Raw genomic sequence first — 22,467 nt, 5'->3', positions numbered from 1 at the left:
AAAAAAAAAAGGAAAAGGCTCTATTTGGACAAAATATAGCAGCTCTTTTTATAGTATAGTGGCAAAGAATTGGAAATTGGCAAGGATGCCCATCAATTAGGGAATAACTGAACAAGTTTTGCTATATGATATTATACAAGGGGAATGATTTCATAAAGACTTGGTAAGACTTACATGAAATGATGCAAAGTGAAATGAGCAGGACCAGAACACTGTATGCATTATACAACATATTGTAACAGCAACATTATACAACATTTAACTGTGAGTGACTTGGCAATACAATGATCCATGTATATTCCAAAAGACTTAGGAAAATGTAATCCATCTAAATGTGGAAATAACAGATAGAAGAATTGCACATCTTTAACATATATTGGATTATTTGCTATCTAGGGAAAGTGGTGGAAAGAAGGGAGAAAAATTTGGAACACAAAGAATTTGCAAGGCTGAATGTTGAAAAATATCTTTGAAAATTCCAGAAAGAGAACTGATAAGTCAGTCTGCTTTTCTAATAGCTTTTCATTCACTCTTGTAAAAGCATCTTGTGTTCCAAATTTTTCTTCCTCCTCTCCCTCACCTAGATAGCAAGTAATCCAATATGACTTAAACATGTGCAATTCTTCTAAACATATTTCCACATTTATCATGCTGCAAAAGAAAAATCAGATCAAAGAAAAAAAAAAGCAAGCAAACAACAAAAAAGGTGAAAATATATGTTATGCTCTACTTTCAGTCCCCACAGTCCTCTCTTGACATAGGTGGCTTTCTCCACCACAAGTCTATTGGAATTGGCCTGAATCACCTCATTATTAAAAAAGCCATATCCATCAGTTTATCACATAAGAATCTTGTTACTGTGTACAATGTTCTCTTCGTTCTATTCAGTACACTTAGCATCAATTCATGTTAACTCTCCAGGACTTTCTGAAATCATCTTGCTAATCATTTCTTATAAACAATATTTTCCCATAACATTTATATGCCATAATTTATTCAGCCATTCCCCAGTTGATGGGCATCCATTAAATCTCCAATTCTTTGCCACTACAAAAAGCACTGTCTCAAACATTTTTGCACTTGTGGGTTCTTCTTTGTTTCATTATCTCTTTAAACCCAGTAGAAACACTGCTAGATCAAAGGGTATGGACAACTTTTCAATCATAATTCCAAATTGCTCTCCAAAATGGCTGGATCAATTCACAACTCTACCAACAATGAATTAGTGTCCCAATTTTCCCACATCTCCTCCAACATTCATTATCTTTTCCTGTCATCTTAGCCAATCTGACAGGTGTGTAATGGTTACTTCAGAATTGTCTTAATTTGCATTTCTCTAATAGTGATTTAAAGCATTTTTCATATGGCTAGATAGAAATGGCTTTAATTTTTTTTTTTTTTTTGAGGCAACTGGGATTAAGTGACTTATTCAGGGTCACATAGCTAGTAAGTGTTAAGTATCTGAGGCTGGATTTGAACTCAGGTACTCCTGACTTCAGGGCCAATATTCTATTCTCAGCCATATAGCTGCCTCAATGACTAATTTCTTCATTTGAAAACTGTTCAAATCTTGGCTCCATTTTCATAATTTAACAATTAAAATTATCCATTTTGCATTTCATGTTCTCTAGTTGAGAAATAATTTCTTTCCATCTCCATAGATATGAAAGATAAGACCATCTTTTGTTCTTCATTTTTGAAGCATACATTAACTTTCATTGGTCCTCAGCAGTTTTCTTGGCACCAGCGTCGAGCATTAGTGAAAAGTTGGAGCCAAGGTGAAGTAGACAGACTGTCAAATGGGGGAGGTCGCCATGCCCATTGCCAGGGCCGCACAGCTCTCTCAGGGTGGGGCATAAGTGCCAGATGACGGCCATCCTGGGAGCAGACACCAGCCACACCACCTGGAGATCCATTAGGATTCAAAGGGTAGTGATCAGTAGGATTTCCATCATCATCTACCCAATGGAGTGGGATTAAGCCCTTTGCTTCCAGCTGAACCTGGAGTTCAGAGGATGAGAAAGCCATATAACCTGTAGAAACCAAAGGACAAGCATCAATACAAAGCGCTATTATCCACTGATTCCCCTGCACTAAAATCAACTTCTCTATTTTGGAAGCTGCATGCTTCTGTGCTGCAAAAAGCTTATTGTTGTCCTGGAGTCCAATCCATTGCTGCCCCATCTTTGGAATTTCTCTATGCTTGGTTATTTGCCTTCCCAATTCTACTGATTCTGACTTAGACCTCACTATTCTTTCCCCAGTCTACCTTCCATTTTCTGCCCCCCCCCTTTTTTTTAAAGAGAACACACAGATATTTCTTTACTGATTCTAAGATAAACAAGATGTGTGTACAGTGTCTGTGTGTATGTGTGTGTCTATATATAGATATAGATATAGATATAATCACAAAATCTTATAAGCAGAAAGTCACCTAGTTCAACTCCCGACACAAAGTAATAATTATCTCCATAATGTTTTAACTTGCTTATTCTAATATTAGAATGATGGGAAATGTGTCACTTCATTTGGCTCATTTTTGTATTGTTCTGAATAGGTTTTTTTACTTATAATAAATTTTTTTAATAGCTTTCTTTTCAAAATATATGCAAAAATAGTTTTCACCATTTACCCTTGCAAAAATTTGTGTTCCAAGTTTTTCTCTCTCCCTTCCCACCTCCCCCTCTTTCTTTCTTAATAAGCTCTTCTACCATGGTTCTCATCTTCCTATGAACACTTCAACTTCTTTCTCTTAAGTCTTTTTTTCTTTGACGATATTCCTTCCCTACCATAAACCTAGATTTCCCCTTTCTATCAGTCCCAATTCTTATTTCCTGGGGTCTCATCTATCCTAACATCTTCATTCTTCACATATTCTTCATTATTTCTTATGTATCCACCCTGATAATCACTCTTACCTTCTCCATGGGCACTCCATACTGGCAGCACTCCACCCTCCATTCCTTGAAGCATCATGGCTGGCCCAGGCCCTATATGAACTGTAGCCCATCTTGACTCAAATCGACCAGAAATGTTAGATCGGAGGAGAAGACCAGGCTGGGTGGGGGAAGTGTTTGTAGTAGGATCTTTCTCATCTTCTTTAGGGTCTCTCCCAACCCAGCCAAGGAGAGCTAACAGCTGACAGCCATTACATACCCCCAGGCTAAAGGTATCTGTTCGCCTACGAAAGCGTTGCAACTCCATACTGGCATGGACATTGAATGTCACAGCTGCTGCCCAGCCTGGAGATGAATTTGAAAAAGACAAGCATTAGGGAAAAGAGATGAAAGCTTTGTATGAAAATATTCATGCTTGCTATATTATTCTATAATAAATGATGAGCAAGCTTATTTTGGAAAAACCTAGAAAGACTTACCCAAATTGATGCAAAGTGAAGTTAGCTGAACCAGACAATGTACCAGAACCAGTATCAGCAATGTTGTATATTGTACAATGATTAACTAAGCTACTCTTCACAATATAGTAATCAAAGACAATCCCAAAGAACTTATGATGAAAAATGCTACTCCACACCTCCAGAAAAATAACTGGTGGAATCTGAATGTATATTGAAGCCTATTATTTTTACTTCCCTTTTTTCCCCCATGGGATTCCCCCCCCCCCATATTTGTTTTCTTTCACAACATAACTAAGATAAGACATGACTGAAAATGAATGGCAACATTGTTTATCATCTTAGGGAAGGGAGAAAATTTGGAATTTTTAAATGAATGTTTAAAAAATTGGTTTTTATATGTATTTGGGGAAAAAATATTATCCAAAAACATTCCTTAATTTATTTATATATGTAAATGTATAATTTACATTTATAATTTAATTCTTTAATCCACATTAAAAAAAACTTACTGAAAACAGGCAGAAGACACGAGTTTACATATATAGTATAGTAATATACATATATAGTTTACATATATAGTATAGTAATATACTATACTATACAATATGAGTTTACATATATAATATAGTAATATACTATACTATACAATGCTAAACTTAAATGAAAGTTGATTCTAAAGGAAACTGGATCCTTTAAGAACTAATGAGGGCAAGAAAAAAAAAAGCATGTTTTATTTTAAAGGAACTTCAAGTGAGGATAGGGAGGAATCTGCAGTCCCTAGCAGAAGGAAGCTGGAATAAAAAAACCAACCTTTTGCAGAGCCAAGAACATCTGCATAGCTAAAGCCACCAACAAAGGCCACACCTTGAAAAGTGTCCAGTCCAATGGCCTGAGAGCAAAGATCCTGCATTGTCACATCCCAAACCTGAAAGTGTGAGGGTAAGAGTAATTAAAAATTGGACTCCTAGGACTGGTACCTCTAGTTTTCAACTGTTTCATTCTGTGGGAACAAAGTCTTTTTGTTTCTCTGCTTACTTCAAACCCAGCCATGTGAAAAGCATCTGCCATCTCTCGATCTCCATTGCTCCCTTCCTCACGCAGTATGGCAACTCGAGGGGCAGGGCCTCCTGAGTAAAAAGGCAGAAAATCTCAAAGAGTGATTAAGGAATCTGATTATCCACTATCACCTCCACCACTGTACCCTAACTCCCTGAATTTAGCAGGCCAACCATCTAATCCTTTATCTCCCAAATTTCTTTGATCTTTCTTCTTCCCCCAAGAAGCTGGGCATTCAGGTCTTAATCTCACCAAGTTCATGGGGCACAGAGGTTTCAGTAGGAAAAGGTGGTAAGCGGTAGCAAGGTCCTTTCCGTTCTCTCAATCCAGTTTCCTCCTCATTCACACAGTTTGGTTCAGCCTGCAACCGCTCCAACTGGAAACTTGTCTCCTCCCATAATGCACGTAACTGCCCCACTGTCTCCTCTAAAACAATTGTTCCATTCACTGCTACCTGAACCTGGGAAGAATGAATGAGAGAGATAGAAAGGATAAGAGTCATCCTGGCTATAAATCCTGAGAACTCGAACTTGCCCAGTTCCTTCCAAATTTTTACCCTGGAATGGGGACCATCCCCAGTTGTGCGGCCTATGGAAAGGCAGGTGAGGCCAGCATCCTGATAGCACTTCTGCACCTGAGCCTCAAATAGTTCTTGCACCTCAAGTACCAGGCCCAGTTCCTCTGCAAACAACACTGGCAGCACTGGAAGAAGAAGCAAAAGCATAATGGGGGAAAGGGTCAAGAGAGATGGCAGGAAATAGGAAAAAGAGGTTCAGCAGAACTAAAAGGAACAAAGGTTGGGCTATCTATATGCTCAAATTCTGTGAAATAAGAGGAAAAACCAGTCTTACATGATGGAGAAGAAAAATAGGAAGAGAAAAGTTAGAGGCTAAATTTTGAGATACTTGAGACTCATCTCTCACCATCAGCCCCAGAAAAAGGCAAATCCACTTCTATCCCACAGTTCCCTGCAAAAGCCATCTCCAGGATGCAAGTAATGAGACCTCCGTCACTCACATCATGGCCAGAACTTAGGAGACGATCTAAGGAAGAAAGAGTAAGAGTTCATCAGTCTGACTCCTTTGGTTTCTTTCTACATTTCACTTTCACAGAGAAAGTCAGACAAAAAAAAAGGCTAAATGAGATAAGAGTGAGAAAGTGGTAACAGACCCCGAAGAGAAAAGTGTCCATCCTCATTATACTATGGGCCAGGCCCATATATCCTTCTACTTACTTGATTTTTATAGTCCCTATGGCTCACCTTTCAGCAGCCCCTGGGTAACATTGAAGGCACAAACAAGATTCTCGGGAACATCCAAGTCAGGAGGCTCCGTCCCAAGTTGGGAGAAGCACTGAGCCAGGGCTGTGCCTCCCAGTCGGTGCTGCCCAGGGCTCAGAGGCACATATAAAAGACGTCCTGGAAAATTAAGGAAGTTTGAGGGCAAAGAACAAGAGAAAACCAAACAGGGAATGGGGCATAAAGCTGGACTTAGGATTTCATTTGTGTAAAGAACTCCTAAATAAAGATGTTTCCTTTCTTACTGGCATCTTTTCTGCAACATGCAAAGTACTGCCAGAACAGAGAAGTGAGGTCTCACAGCCACATGCCAGATCTTCATGACTTCAAAGTCAGCTCTCTACTACTGAGTTATGATGTCCTGAACTTACTATATCTTTAATAAAATATTGCCGATATGAATGAAGATCCTCCAAAGACCATAACTCTCAGCATGTACCAGTTTTCCTTCCCCATTTTCCAGATGTATTAAGCCAAGGGTCACTGAAAGGATGACCTGGCCTAACCTCTGATCTTCGAGGAAAGGGAATGATACCTTGCCCTCCAGGGTTCTTGAGGTCTGGGGTCACAGTGGCCATTATGTCTGGGCAAACAGCATAGGCTGAAATAACTAGAGATCCTAGTATAAGAAAAAACATGGATGATGAGTTCAGCTTCTCACATTAACCCAGTCTTTCAGCTGATTAATTATAATACCCCCTTCTTTGACTTTGCTGGCCTTTCCAGCTTTTCCTATCCCTCCATTATCCCATTAAAGCAGTCTCATCTTACCAGGAGCCCTCACGGTTTCATTTCCAACACGAGCAGCCATGCTGAGTGAGTCCTTGCCACCATCCACTGCCACTCCCAGGGCACGCATGACATCTACCATGGCCACACAGGCATCCACCAGAGTCACTCCATCCCCAGGGAGCTTAGCTGGCCACATCCAATTTCCACTGCATTTCACATCCTTAATGAGACAAGAAATGACATGTGAAGGTCAGAGAAACCTAAGGTATGAGAGAAGTGTGAAAAGGAGGTAAGCTGGAATAGGAATATAAGGTCCAGGATAGTTGGTATTTGTAGAGAAACACTAAGTAGGGAGCGAAAGTGCCAGAGAAATAAGGGATTAGAACAGTGAGGAAACAGGTGAGGGAAAAAGGAAAGTGGAATAAAAGTCATGATGAGGATACAACAGTGAAAGGTAATGGGACAGATAGTCAGAAAAGTTTGGGAATCGGGGACAGAGCTAGAATCTCACCCGTAGATCAGTGATCTGTGCAAACACTAGGTTGGTGAGGGCTTCAGCCACAGCCAGGCGAGCAGCCACTCCTGGGTCCAGCAGGCTTTTGATTGGCTGTTCTCCTAGAGCTGTGGCTGCCCCCACCAGTTCCCTGTGACTCAATGCCACCACTGCCACATCAGCTAGAGGAGTGTGGAGTGGCCCCACACACTGCTGCTGAGCCACCAGTCCACCCACTGACCGGTCCACCTGTGGAATGAGTGTTCAGATACTGAGACACAATAGTTCAGACATATCTAGGAAGAGAGAGCTGTGATTCATGAGGGGTATAAAGAAAAATTATGTGGTCCTTAAAAAGTAAGAATATGAGATGTCTTCAAAGGGAGCAGACAGACAGAACTAAGTGAGGTCCCTGATGTTGGAAGTCTTGGATAATGCTTAGCCATCTGGGCCCTAAGGGTGATATAGAAGAACTGGTAAAGATAAAATCCCACCACTGACTTCCAAACCTCCTTCATTCTGTCCCCTTCCTTCCCCCTATGCTGGAAAAAGGACCTAAGTTTGAAGAATTGGACAAAGCTCAGTTATCTTGTAACTGTATCAAAGATGGCCTTGAAATAGGGTGGGGACCAAGGAGTACCTTATTAGTTAAGTAGCGCTTGCTGGCCACAGCAGGCAGCCGCAGGACCCGATCCAGAGCCTGAAGGACATTTAATGCAGGGGGCAGAACCAGGGGTTGCAGGACGCAGGGAATTCTTTCAAGAAAGAAATCCTGGAAGAGAAACACAGGGTAGTGAAGATCGAGATCAGGAAACCAAGCATGGACTCAAGACACAAGGTGGGATCAGTTTGGGGTGAAAAGGCATCTGAGGTTACAAAAAGTTGGGAGGCATGGAAGAAGTCCTCAGTCATTCCAATGTCAGCACCTTTCTGGGCATCTTCCCGAGTACCCAATCCAATTTCAAGTCCACAGGAGTTGAGGGAAGAGCAGAAGGCCTGTCCCCATGATCCTGTTTGCCCACAAAACATTTCCGGTCTTCTACTAATACAATCTAGACAGAGACAAAGACAAAGATAAGGAAACTCCACAAAGAAATCAGACTTCTAACTCACTAAATCCATATTCTATTCCCATTACCCATCCTATTCTCTCCTCTTACTCTTTGCTGTCCACACACTTATATACAACTCTACACTTCCCAAACACATTCCCATTAAAAATTGTTAGCATTTATGTAGCACTTTAAGTTTTGCAAAGAGCCATACATGTATTATTATAACTTTTTGAGGTATGTATTTTATTGAAAGAAAACTGAAGCTAAGAAGTGAAGTGTCTTGCCTAGGGGCTCAAAGCTAATTTAGTGTCTGAGACAAGATTTGAACTTAGGTCTTCATGATTTCAGGTCCAATATCCCCTATCTCCCTACCCCCAACTTCTGCAATTGCCACTATGCTTCTTTTAGGTCTTATTGTTCAGTCATGTCCTATTCTTTGTGATCCCTTGGGGGTTTTTTTTGGCAAAGATACTGGAGTGATTTACCATTTCTTTCTCCAGCTCATTTACTGATGAGGAAACTGAGGCAGACAGAGTTAAGTGGGACTGGCTGAAAGCCACATAGCTAGTAAGTATCTGAGGCCTGATTTGAACTAAGGGAGATGAGTCCTCCACTGCACTACTTAGCTGTTCTTGCTCTAGTCCTGTCCTGTCCATCAAAAGACTGATCCATTCTTCCTTCCCGTTCATCACCATTCCTGGTTTTCAGGACTTCTCACCCGTCCATCTCCTGTGATGGTTCCAACAAAGCAGACTGGACATCGTTCTCGAGAGCAAACTTGTTTCATGAAATCCTTATGAGAAGATCTTGTAAGCAAGGCATTTGATTCCTGGTACTCAGCTCCCCAAATTTCTAGGGCATTCAGTGTTGGGTCTCCCAACTAAAAAATCACATTGACAAAAGAAAAATAAAAGATAGTCAAATGGCCCTTGATAGCTAAAGCAGAATGACTTCAAGTCAGAAAGATAAGAGTTGTTTCTTTTCTTGATTCCTTCTTTTCTTGCAATTCCTGGAGGTAGAGATCTAGAACAACTATAGGGAGTATATGCATTGCATGGACTTCTTCAAGGAACACTAGAACTTCAGGGTATGGAATGACATACTTGAAAGCAGCTGGTGTAGATCCTGGCTCCAGCTGGATCACTTAGTTCCTTCAAGACATTCCCTAGGAGAATGGGTGAGATGGGGGTGAGACACACCACTCAGACTGAGGGGTGACAGTATCAGATCTAATTTTTTTTATCTAATCTTATTCTAAGGGTGGACAGGAAGTTTTTAATTTCAATTTCATTTCCATTCTCCCTACCTTTCCACTAACTACCATAGTTCCCATTCCCTTTAGTGAATTAGGATTTTTATCTGGAAGGGAGGAAAGTCAGTGTTGGGTGATAGTGGGGAAAAGATGGTTTGCTGGTCATAAAAATACCTCCCCCTAACTTGTCTAGTGGAGTTGTGTTGGGAAAAAAAGGCTCTGGGTTCCATATCCCATCTCATAGTTCCTCACCATTACCACCAGCTCCTTGATCATGAAGACTACAGATAGGATTCCCTCCAGATGCCTCCACACAGGCTCGAATCACCCGGTTCATTTTCTGTTCCATTTCAGGGTCACCCCGTTGCACTGCCCCAAAATCTAGTTCACTAACATTGTCTCCTTGAACCTGTTTGGAGCCAACAAGGTCAGAGATCTTACTCCTTGTACACCCTGGTATTCAGCCCACAGCTTTCTCCTTCTACTCACTTGGATGGATGAAGCAGCTCCGCCCCCAAGCCCAATCCTATAGACAGGCCCCCCAACTTTCACAACCTCCATGCCTGTGAAGAAGGAAGTAAGATGAGCCAGAGTTAGAGAATGGAAAAATAGAACAAGAGCCCAAATTAAGTCCTTCCTCCAGCCCAAGAACACAGGAGAAGAAAATTAAGATTATAGTCAAGGAAAGAACCAAGCAAATAATAAGTGTTTATTAAAAACTTAATTTTTCATGTTTCGTATGACTGGTTATATAAAATCTTCTTCAAACTGCTTGCCTTCTCAATGAGGGGGAAGGGCAAGGAGAATAGGAGAGTTTTGGAACTCAAAATTATAAAAAAAAAAATTAAAAGGTTAAAAATTGTTTGTTGGGGGAAAAAAATTACATTTTTAAAAAAATTTTTAAATTTTTTTTTTTTGTGGTGGTGGGTTATCTACACCTATGATTTTATCAGCATAAGAAATTCCCTGTAAGACCATGATTGGCTTGATCCATTCCCGCCGCTGCCCATTTGGGAGACAGAGCCCCAGAGATCGGGCAAAGCCTAGATGGAAGAGACATCCAAAGGAGAATGAAGACTTTTATTCCTCAGCATTCCTAAGGTAAGCCCTCAATCTTCTGAGGGAGATACATGGTTCACAGTACAATGGAAGCAACATTGGTACACCAAGACAGTAAGACTGGGGCTTAACTATGTGCTTGAGGACCAGCCTTGCTAAGGCTCTTTACTTATTTGTAAAATGGAAATAATTCATGTAGCACTGTGCTGTGGGGTGGCTACAAAAATGAAACTAAAAAATAAATAAATAAATAAATAAATATATATATATATACACACATATACACACACACACACATATCTATATATATCTATATATATATCTATATATCTATAGATATATAGATATATATATAGATATATATATATCTATATAGATATATATAGATATATATCTATATATATCTATATATATATATAGATAGATATATATATATACTGTGAACTTTGAAATGCCATATAAATTCTAGCTATGACCACATAGAGCATTCAGTCCTCAACTCTTGTCTCTTCCCCTCCAGGACCTAGAAATCTAACTCTCCTCTAACCCTATACTTTTCTGAAGGGCTCAGATGATAAGATCCTGCCCATCAGTCTTACCTGCCAGAACTGGTTCTCCAAACTTGTTTCCATAATCAGAGGCCCCATTGCTTGCTTCAATTGCAACTTCAAGAGGATGAGCAAAATTCCTTGGATAATGGAAGTTTGGATCTTCCCAGGGTAAACTATAACCTGGGAGAGTTTACAGGGAAGAAAGGATACTTGTGACTTAGAGATTACCTGGCACATAGAAACAGGATGAGAATCAGCTGGATCAGCAAGATCCAATAAGATTACTCAGACCAGGGGCAACTAGGTGGTGCAGAAGATAGAGCACCAGCCTTGAATTCAGGAGGACCTAAGTTCAAATCTGGTCTCAGACACTTAACACTTCCTAGCTTGTGACCCTGGGCAAGTCACTTAACCCCAGCCTTAGAAAAAAAAAAAAGATTACTCAGACCATTTGTAGGCTTTATGAGGTATCTGGAGAGCCTGGCTGACTGAAGAAAGTAAGAGAGGTGTAAAGATAACAACTACAGTGCTGACCCCTATGTCTCATCCCAATCTTTCCAGAGAACTGCTTTACTAAGAATGTACATTTGGAAAAGAAATCATGATGTTCTCATTATGAGAAACTCCTATTTCAAATAGCCACAGGCTATCAGGGTAATACGGGATGTTTCTAAAGTGCAATCTTAAGCAATTAAAATTTTAATAATAAAACATTAGTTTCATATTAGCTTTGATAGCTTAGACTTCTGGGATATTCTGTATTACCAAATTACAGGATACTACAGAATAAGTACCAGTATCAAGACTACCAACTTTCCATGTAGCCTGGTAGAGGACAAATTATTCCCTCAGCTAAAGGAAACAGTCCCTACCACAACAGAAGATCTATTAAGTACAATAAGATTTTTATCTGGAAGAGACCTGGGACATGCAGATTGCCAAAGCAATAACCAGCAGTGCCAGCCACAACATGGGCCCCTCGGCCTGTACATTGTACATCTCGGATACGGCCACCAGTTCCTGTAGTAGCACCACTGAAAGGAGCAACACCTAGAGCATGGAAGAGACAAAGGGTAGACACAGGGATTAAGACAGAAATAAACAAGCCTTTCCAAAGTCTTTTAAGGAATTCTGAATCCAGTTTCCAATTCCTCTTCTCCTTATAGTTTTCACTCCCTTTAGGAAATAATCTACTCCCAAACCACAATCCTCCCCTAACTTCTATTTCTGTCTCAGGGATTCAGAACTCCAAGTTGCCAAAGCTTTCTGCCCCCGACTCCTAGCTCACCAGTAGGGAAATTGTGAGTCTCTGCTGTGAAGATGACATGTCTTATCCCCGTCTGCTCTTGAAAACGGCTAGGCTTGGAAGGGTCCTCAGGGCACAGGGACTGTACTTCTCGCCCCTGGATACCACTGACAATATAGGAAGCATCAGGTACAATTCTTATTTGATGGTAAAGCCTCGGGTCCCCTGCTCTAAACTTCAGTCTCAGGAGCTGAAGTTGGAACATCTGGTTTGCCCTAGTCTTAGTCCTTACCTGCTGTTGTCACAAAATTTAATGACATTGTTGGGGTTAGAGGTTGCCTGGGTACTCATTATGGCATCAAACAACGAGTGCTCCAGCTCTTGCCCATCAATCCATAGTCGACCTTTGAAGAACCAGTGACGACTATGTTCACTACAGGAGATAATACAGGGGAGAATTATGTTAGGAAGGTGGGCAACACAATAAGGAATCTGAACAACTTTCCAATCCTATATCCTTGATAAGGTCTTATTTCGTAATATAAAATTTGACACATCCTATCAGCCAATCAACTTAGAAAGGGATTAAACACTAAGCACATTTTTTAGTTTTGTTTTTTTAGTTAATTTTCGATTATTCGTATCATCTCCTCCACCTCCACCCCCAACCTCAATTTAATACTTCTTCAATGCTTATTATGGAAGAATCTATTTTTTTATAATGCTGTCCCTTCACTGTAAAGAGAGCTACTCATCCATACCTTTTTAGAAGATACTATTCTTATCTGGATTATCACCCAGATACACCATTAGTACAAACAGGGGTTTTTTCAAAGGAAGGCTTCTCTCTTAGAGCCCAGCCTCTTAACATCAAGAACTCAGAAGTGAAACAGCAGTGCTAGACACAAAAGCTCAAAAAGGAAAACCAAGCAAGTGATAAATCAAACCTCACCTTTCCCTTACAAATAACAAGAGTCCCGACTAATTTTACCTATTGGACTGAGCCAGGTCAAAGGCCTCCACTATGCTGGGATTACGTTTCAATTCCTGAAAGCAATGGGTATAAAAGTCCAGGTCCCAGGAGTCCATGGCCAAACCTAAGGATCATATCACAGACTGCTGTAACCCCTAAAGGGCAAAACTTCCTGCCCACCCTCATTTTCCTTTTCTCTCTCCTTGATTCTGCTCTTCAGGTCTCATCCAGGATACAAACCTAGCTCTTTATTGGCCTTCTCCAGAGCAATTCTTCCCTCAGCCAAGATGTCAATGAGCCCATTGCAGGAAGCAGGGGGATTCTCTGTAAAGAAGCTCTGAATAGGTCTGGGGAAGCATTGTTCCGTCATCTGATCATGGATAGTTGCTAAAGCAATAGCTTTCTCCTCAGCTGATGGGGCAGAGGTAAACTGAAGGGAGAACCAAGGGGAGAACAGGATAAACAATGAGAGTAAGAATATGGAACATATTACTTTATGGAACATATAAGACTTATAAATAAGAAAAGAATTTATGATCATAGAAACAAAAGATATAAATCATTGTGAGATGTAAAATGGATTGATTACATAAAATTTAAAAGGTTTTTACACAAATAAAATCAGTGTTATAAAAATAGAAGCAAAATAGATAATTGGGGAAAAAATTTTACAGTTTCTCAGATGAAGGTCTCATGTTTCAAAAATAAGAGAACTTTGTCAAACTTATAAAAATATAAGCATTCCTCAATTTAAAAGTGGTTAAAGAATATGAAGAGGCAGTTTTTTTAATGAAGACATCAAGGCTATATGTGAAAAAAAAAAAAAAAGCTCTAAATATTGTCAATTAGAAAAATGCAAATTAAAACTATTTTTGAGATATCATTTCATTGATATCTCAGACTGACTAAAATGATGGAAGGGATGTTAGTAGAACTGACCTGATCTAAGAACCTGATTGTAATTGGGAATTATGCCCAAAGAGTTTTAAAACTGGATCTATTCTTTTGCCTCAGCAATACCACTACAGGTCTGTGTAGGTGATCAGAGAAAAAGGAAATTAATTTGTATGTTCTAACATATTTAGAATACTCTCTTTGCAAAGAACTAGAAATTGAGGGGATGCCTATTAATTGGAGAATGGCTAATTAAGTTGGGTATATGAATATAATTGAATATAGCAGTGCTATAAGAAATGAGGAGCATTTTATAAAAACAGAAATATTTGCATGAAATAATGAAAAATGAAAATGAAAGAGAATACTGGACACAATAACAGCAATATTGTTCAAACAAGGAACTATGAATAGATAAGTTATTCTGAGTGTTATAACTGCTTCAATTAATTATAAAGGATCTATGCTGTAAGATCTATCCACTTCCAGAGAAAAATTGATAAGCAGAAGTATGCATAGAATGGCTTTACACAAATACATACATACACATGCATATGTTAGTGAAGAGTGGAGAGGCAGTTCAAAATTTAAAGTATAATGCCCGCAAAATTAAGTTTAATCACACACACACACACACACACACACACACACACACACACACACACACACACACACTAAACAAGAGAGAAAAAGAGATACACAGCAAGACATCGAGATAGAAATAAATAGTACAATTTTCACCTTCTCACCTCAATCCAGGCTCTCTTCCTACTACACCAAATTATTTCAATAATTTTATCTTATCCTCATAATTTTCCTCCCCCAAATTTCCTGCCATTAGTTCTCTGTTCAAAGCCTTTTATTTTCTTACAGTGAGTCGGTAGCGTCGGGTTATCTCCACACGATCTACAGCCTTCAGCCCAGCTGCCCAGCACACGGATACAATGTTGGTAGATGCTGGGCTAGAAAAGTTCAATCTGGGAGAAGTTGAAAAAAAGACAATGAAGGACTACTAAAGGCAAGTTATCTCTAGGTTCCCATGAATTTAGGATCTTCCCAGGAAAGATATTGCCTCTGCAATTCAATATGACCATTTTCTGGCCTTTGTCCTTACCATTTAACACACACATTTCACTTTGCATGCCTTTGTTCCAGCTAAAAATCACTGACAGAAATTATTCTTTTAGTTTAGTCTGAACCTCTCAGGTAAGACATTTTATTAGCCCACCAGAAGTGATCATATGATGGAAACCCAAACCACACTAACCAAAGTCATAAGAAAACTACACATAAACAGGAAGGCTAATTTATTCATTATAATGGTACAAAATATTCCTTCCAGGTAGAAGTCACTCAGAATCATAGATCGTAGGGCTGTTCGGTAAACAAAAATTCATAGCAAAGGGAGTTGGATATTACTACCTAGCAATGCTGGGATCTTAAAAATGTTTCTGTCTAGAACTTCAGTCATCATTAGAACTAGAATAACCAAGTTAGAGGGTTACTGCTAATATCTTACTTTGGCTTTCCCTATTCTAGATTCCATATTGACAACTTCTCTTCTGTTTAACATTACCTGGAACACAGGTATACAATTGAATAACTTTGCAATTTCCTTCTAACTCATTTTACAAATAGGAAACTAAGGCAAACTGAGTTGAGTGACTTGCCCAGGGTCACACAGCTAGTGTCTGAGGCTATATTTGAACTCAGATCTTCTTGCCTCTAGGTCTGGCACATAACTATCCCCACAAGTATATAGGGTTTACTAACACACACTTACACACACACACTCATGTCTCCCCAGATAAAATGTATATTTCTTAAGGATAGAAGGCTGTTTTATTCTTGTCATTATATCCCCAGAAATTAAGCACAGTTTCTGGTAAATAGTAAATACTTGATCTTGTTGACAAATCAATATTCCCATCAGGAGTTCCTTTAAAAGACATCCAATCTGAGATATAACATAGTGACTAATATCTGATGATGGGTTATTTCTGAGAATGAGACTTTTGGTCAGATGTCAATTACAAACCTGAGTCCTATAGTCACCGAACACACTAATTGACAATCATTTAGCTTATCTGAGATTCAATTTCCTTGTCTCTAAAATGCGGGCATTTTTGTTAGAACTGAGTCAGTTAATAAGGGTAAAGTAATTTATATAACATAAAACACCAATGTAAATGTCAGCTATTATTATGTTCACTTTTGTTATATTGAATTTCAGGAAACATCTTCTGATGATGTCAATATCAGAAGTGTGTATGAAGTATTACTTTGATGGAAGCCTTCAATTTTGATACAAGTTAGTATTCTAATTGCAAAATAACATCCCTTTGAAGGCAGTTTGTTTCACTTTTGTCTGTGCACTCTGTGTTTATTTCTTTATCTTGCATATAGTAAGCATTTAAAAAATACTATTCTCTAACTGCTCCTTGCTCTCCTTTTCTGAAATCTGATGACCTCTGGCCTAGTCAGTGGAAGCCAACATCCCTGGGAGCTCAGTTTCTTCACTAAAAATTTAGGAGATTGTTGATGCTACCATAAAGGAATAGGATAACTTTGAATATATTCTCTGCAGGAAAGGGGAGAAAGAAACAGCCAAAAAATATCCCAAGAAGTAAAAACAACAGAAGCAAAGTTAATATGAAAACTAGTAGAAGACAGAATAATTTGCAGAAGAGATCATTTATATAAGGATCAAACTCACCTGGGTCCCACCTCAAGTAGTAAGTCATTGGGGCCTGGCAAAAGCCAGGACTCTCTTGCCACATCATCTGACTCCAAAGGACATCCAAACAACCATTCCAACTTTTTTGTCTCCTGGGGGTTTGGAAGGGACTCAGCTGTGGAAAAAGTAAAGAAGGTAGGGCTTTAGGCAGGCATCCTGACTCTTAGTCCCTGGTATTGCCTTAATACATGAAAGATTATAATTTCCAATTTTGTGTTTAATTAAATCTCAATAGTTGGAATTTTGTTGTTAAATGTTAAAACATAAAACATTAAAAGCAAGCTTTGTTTTAAGTTGTTGAAAGAAATGTCATTAAATATATGGACTTAGTTAAGTATAAACTCTTCCCCATTCCCATATAGCATTAGAAAGACATTTTTATGAGCTTCTCAGATAGCCCTTAAAATTAATAAAATATGGATTAAACTTATGATTTCATTGGCACAGGAAATTCCAGGATGAAGAAACCTAATAACACAGATTAGCTCTGTACCTCAGTTTTAGACCACAAATCTCAGGGCCCAAAGAGAGACAATTGCCAAAGGCCAAATATTTGTTTACTCAATCCTACAATTATAAAGACAGTTTTCAACTGTCATGCCCCATTCTAACTTTCTATTCATACTGTAACTGGAAACTGGGATAACTTGACTAAGAAAGTCCAGTTCCCATTTTATCTATTCTATTAATTCCATGCTTTGTATATTTGTTTATATAGCTATAGTTTATTGTCTGTCATTCTAAGAAACCACTGGAAACAACTGACAGTTACAATGGAGATGATGTGGATTTGTAATCATAAACCAAATTAGTATTGCAAAATGATACCACTAATTTATTAGAAATTAACTGTTAATACATGAAATTCACATTGTGAATAATTCATGAAAATGCTCTACAGAAAATATTTTTAAAGTGAATGTCATTTTGTAGAAATTGTACAGAAAAATCAAAAACTAAAAAAAAAAAAAAAAAAAAAAAAAAAAAAAAAAAGTCACTGACCTGGGATAAGAATTCACTATATAACAAAAACTGCTAGGAAAATTGAAGAGCAGCATGGCAGAAATTAGTTAAAGACCAACATCTCACATCATATAAAAAGATAACCTCCAAATGGATAAATGACTTGATATAAAGTCTTGTCATAAGCATACTGAAAGAGCAAGCAATAAATTAATTACCTTTCAGATCTTTGGATAGAAATATGATATGGATATCAAGAGTTCATGAGTAAACAAATGACTGATCTCCCAAGTTTAAATGGCCAATTCTGATTATTTAAAATTAAAATGTTTTTACACAAACAAATCTGATGCACTTTAGAAGGAAAAAAAATCTTGGCACCAAGTTTCTCTAATAAAAATCTCCTATGCAGGAGATACTTCAAATTTATAAGACAAAGAACCATTCTCCAAAAGGTTTATGATTATGAACATTAATGGATTGAACAGGCAATTTTCAAAGGAAGAAATCCAATCTATATACAATAATATGAAACAATGCTCCAAATCACTAATAATTAGAAAAATACAAATTAAAATATTTCAAGATTCTACCTAAAAGCCATCAGACTGGCAAACATAATAGGGGGGGAAAAAAAAAGGTAGTGTTGCTATGAGAAATCAGGTACGGGGGCAGCTAGGTGGCGAAGTGGATAGAGCACCAGCCCTGAATTCAGGAGGACAATTCAAATATGGTCTTAGACACTTAACATTTCCTAGCTGTGTGACCCTGGGCAAGTCAGTTAACCCCAGCCTCAGGGGGAAAAAAAAAAAAAAAAGAAAAAAAGAAATCAGGTACATTGATTCAACTGATGAAACTAATTGATTTAGCCATTTTTGGAAAAAAAAAAAAAAAAAAAAACCTGCTCATTCATTATTTTCATATTTTCCTTTAGGGCATTTCCCAACTGATGGCAGCCCCTCTTTGCTTCAAACAAAGTGAACTTCTATAAATATATTAGAACATATAGATTCTTTTCCATTTTCCCTGATCTTCTTGGGAGGAAAGAGCTAATATTAGTATTGCTAGGTCAAAGAATATAAAATTTTATAACTCTTCAGGCATGATTCCAGATTGTTCTCCAAAATGATTGGAAAAATTTAATTCTACCAACGTTGTGTTATTGTTCCAACTTTTCCATATCCCCTCCAACATTTTGTCATTTTCCCTTCTATCATTTTAGCTAATCTGATAAGTGTGAAATTCCTCCTCCCCCCAATTTTCTGCTTTGCTTCAAATCCTGTTTCTTTGGTTCTATTTGTGAAAAATCTTTTTAGTTTAATGTAATCAAGATTATCCATTTTACATATGACAATGCTCTCTACCTCACTTCTTCAAAAACTATAATAACCTATCCATAAATCTAATAGATAATATATCCCATGTTCTTCTAATTCACTTATATCTCCATTTGAATCCAGATCATGTATATATTTTGATCTTAATTTGGTAAATGTTGTAAGAGATTGGCCTATAGACCATTTGTGCAAACTGCTTTCAGTCTTTCCAACAATTTTTGCCAAATAGTGAATTCTTATCCCAAAAACTTAAATTTTAACATTTGTCAAAGATTATTATAATTAGTATTACTACTGTGTTTACTCTGTTCCTCTGAAATACTTTTCTGAGCCTTATCAAAGAATTTAGATCTGGTACTTTGAAATCTCCCTTTCTATTTTTTTTAAAATTAATTCCTTTGATATTTGACCTTTTATTCTATCAAATGAATTGTTGCTGCTATTGTTAATCAACAGGAGGGAACAAGAAGGGAAAGATAATAAAAGTTTGTAAAAATAAATTTTTTTAAAGCTCTAGAATCTATTTTTAATTCTGACTGAGTAAGAATTTATATACTGGATGCTTTTTGACACCCATAGGATAACTTTTTTTAAACCATCTGAGTCCCTGGGGTCAAGCCAAACTTTCTGTTTTGACTTGAATCACCCTCTAGTTTGGTTTCTTCATTCATAATAGGAAAAAATTAAATAACTTTTAGAATTTTCCCAGTTTCTCTCCTCTCCAGGCAAGCATCTAGACCCATTACCTGTCCAGTTCACATTATAACACAGTTCTGTCTCTATTCCCAGTAGCTCAGTCAGCTTCCCCTTGAGTTTCCTCTGGCTGTACCCAGAAGCTGCTCCCTCATGACCGGAAGAATGGACATAGAAGCGAAGTACCTGGGACATCTGCACACGTATACTTGAAAATCTGTAACAAAGCAAAAATTGTATAAAGCTGATTTCTCCTTGTTATATCTTCTTTTAAAATTTGGCTTCAAGTTCCTCAAGGAAAAGGTTCAGAAGCAGAGAAACTGAATGAGCAGTACTGGCATGACAGAGTTTTAAGATTTGAGGGGAAGGGTCACTTTTCCATTCACATCCAATTGAATCCATGGAATTAAATGCTTTGGGGGAAAAGAAAAAGATCAGGGTGAGACAATAAATTTGAGAAACAAAGCTTCCATGGGTAATGCTTCTATGTTAAGTCTTAATATCTTGTCAGAAATACTACCTTACTTTTTACTCAAAAGACCTGTTCACTACCTGTTATTTTCTACTTCTTTTCAAAGTGAGCACTCTGCTCCAATCAGGCTGTGATTTTAATTCCTCTGTATTGCTGCTCCCACCTAGAAGGCTACCTTCTCCCCAAATAGCAAATCCTATCATATCTTTCAAAGCCCCAGTTTCAGTACCATCACCTTGCTGATCACCTCAGTCATTGTGGCAGTTTCCTTTTATGAACTCAAATAATACCAAATACCTGTACCATTTATTGGGCATGAATTATACATGATAGAGTCACAGATTCTGGGCTAGAAAGGATCTATTTTAGAGGTTATCTGATCCATTGCCCCTTATTTTAATGATAAGAATTTCATTAAGTCCCACTAGTAAAATGGCAAAGTCAAGATTTAAATCCCAAACCAGAAAGGACTCTTTTCCACTAATAATTTTTCAGTTTTTCACTTCCTCACTTGAAACTAAGCCTTAGAGAACAAGGGGACTGTGGATGTGTGGGACAGTTTAACTGGCTGCTAAGTCAGTTAATTTTCCGAACAAGTTTTTCCTCCTTTTTTATAAGAATTGGTTATGGATAGAGTAGATGGCAGAAGAAAGATACTTTTGGCAATGACAGTGATGACCAACATTTTAAAAAGGAAAACACTGTTGTCTTGTAAGTTTGTATTACCCATTGCTTTTTTAGTGCTATAACAGATCCTGGATAGAAGTGTGATGATAACACTGGATTTGGAGTGAGAAGATGTGGATTTGTATCCCTAGTTCTGTAGTTTTTTACCTGTGTCTTCTTGGGCAAGACATTTAATCCATCAATGTGGCCCGTGCAAAGTGAAAGGGCTGGATTCCACAATCTCTAAAAAAGATGCTTTTAACCTGTATCTATCTTACAGTAGAGATGCTCCTTCTTCTGAAAAAGGCCACAAATCCTCTAGGTCTTAATAATGAGTTCATAATAGCTAAACATTTATTTACTGAGAAACCAACTTCCAATTCAACTCATCCTGGGTATTGACTCTGCATTGGATACACAATCCACTGCTGGGGAGCACCTGGGAGGGATCAGCAACACGCTTATTTCTTATTGTTTAAAGAGTCCACTAGAAAACCCTTTTATAAAGATCACTTCATTCTTTCACTTAAACATTTTCAGTGATTCTTTACAACGTATATTGCTAGCACTTACAAGTGCTTTATGGAAGGCTCTCTCCCATTTAACTTCCCCAACAATCCTAGGAAGGTAGGTACTTTTATTATCTCTGAGCAACAACTGTATGCCTTCCTATCCTTTCCAAAGTTAGCAGTCTGGGGCAACTAAATGGTGCAACCCTGAAGTCAGGAGGCCCTGAGCTCACATTTAACTCTGCCGGGCTGTGTGACCTTGGGCAAGTCACTTAACCCCAACTGCCTGAGGGGAAAAAAGAAAAAAGTTATTCCAATCAAATTGTGCAACTCACTCTCCCCCACCCTCCCCACTTACATCATTCTGAGCCTTGAACCTGCCCGGAGATACCCTGGGGCCTAGCTTTTCCCTCAAGCCCATAATTTTTATGTGTGTGTATTTTTTTTTTTTTACAGGTCAAGGGTTAGGAGCGGCCGGGTCACCATTCAGAACTCTCCCATCCCTAAAGTGCCAAATACCGACGCAAGTTAACAGTGCACTTATGGCACTAAAGGAAGAATGATTTAGGAGCAGCGGCGGCAGCAACAGCTCGCCAACCCCTTTCTATTCCGTAGAGGAAACACGTGGGGCAAAAGATCGCCGCGCCTGCGCACTTAGCGGAACCATCAGGGTCGAGTAGGTGGGCTCAAGGGGCAGAGCAAGGCGGCGGGGCACCGCAAAGGCACCAGCTCCCCGCCACTACTCCGGCCTTGCGAGTGTCCGAAGCCAAGTGCCCCAGAACTTAACGCGAACAAGGGAAGCTTCGGGGATTTGCGGGGAGGGGGGGAACGGGTAAAGCGAGGTAGGGGAAAGGCAAAGAAATTTTACTCACGCAGAATGAAGTTCGGCAAATGATGAGGGCCGGGCTTGCCCACGCAGAAGCCGGTCGCTCCTTAACTCTAGGTGGGAGGCGGAAGTCAAGAACGGCGGGAACGATCTTTCAGTGTATCTCGCGACAGGTTCCCCTAACCCCGCCCCCTGCTAACACTCCCTTACCCCCACGCCCTTCTCCCCTCTTCCCCACGGAGAGGCTTTTGGCCCTTATTACTCATGCTGAATAGTTTTTTTCTGTTTCATAATCATG

General features: G+C 38.8%; 1 protein-coding gene across 1 annotated transcript; it reads right to left on the bottom strand.

Annotated features, from left to right (window-relative positions):
• Positions 1–1,368: 1,368 nt before the first annotated feature.
• Positions 1,369–22,342, bottom strand: PFAS (phosphoribosylformylglycinamidine synthase). The gene is made up of 28 exons (XM_074311899.1): positions 22,216–22,342; positions 19,750–19,913; positions 16,683–16,818; positions 14,838–14,943; positions 13,313–13,502; positions 13,091–13,196; positions 12,392–12,532; positions 12,142–12,266; positions 11,775–11,903; positions 10,902–11,033; positions 10,182–10,286; positions 9,733–9,806; positions 9,496–9,652; positions 9,095–9,156; positions 8,710–8,871; positions 7,863–7,988; positions 7,577–7,708; positions 6,955–7,185; positions 6,483–6,663; positions 6,247–6,330; positions 5,676–5,831; positions 5,338–5,457; positions 4,971–5,116; positions 4,667–4,874; positions 4,394–4,485; positions 4,169–4,283; positions 2,919–3,242; positions 1,369–2,033 (listed from the first exon to the last, which is right to left on the bottom strand). The coding sequence occupies exons 2-28, from the start codon at positions 19,889–19,891 to the stop codon at positions 1,726–1,728; spliced, it is 3,990 nt and encodes a 1,329-aa protein (XP_074168000.1). The 5' UTR covers positions 19,892–19,913; positions 22,216–22,342; the 3' UTR covers positions 1,369–1,725.
• Between the last annotated feature and the right edge of the window lie 125 nt (positions 22,343–22,467).

Source organism: Sminthopsis crassicaudata, chromosome 4 (genome assembly GCF_048593235.1).
Source record: "Sminthopsis crassicaudata isolate SCR6 chromosome 4, ASM4859323v1, whole genome shotgun sequence".
Taxonomy (NCBI): domain Eukaryota; kingdom Metazoa; phylum Chordata; class Mammalia; order Dasyuromorphia; family Dasyuridae; genus Sminthopsis; species Sminthopsis crassicaudata.
The sequence above is the reverse complement of the archived record's forward strand: the minus strand, read 5'-3'. Positions and strand labels throughout refer to the sequence as shown.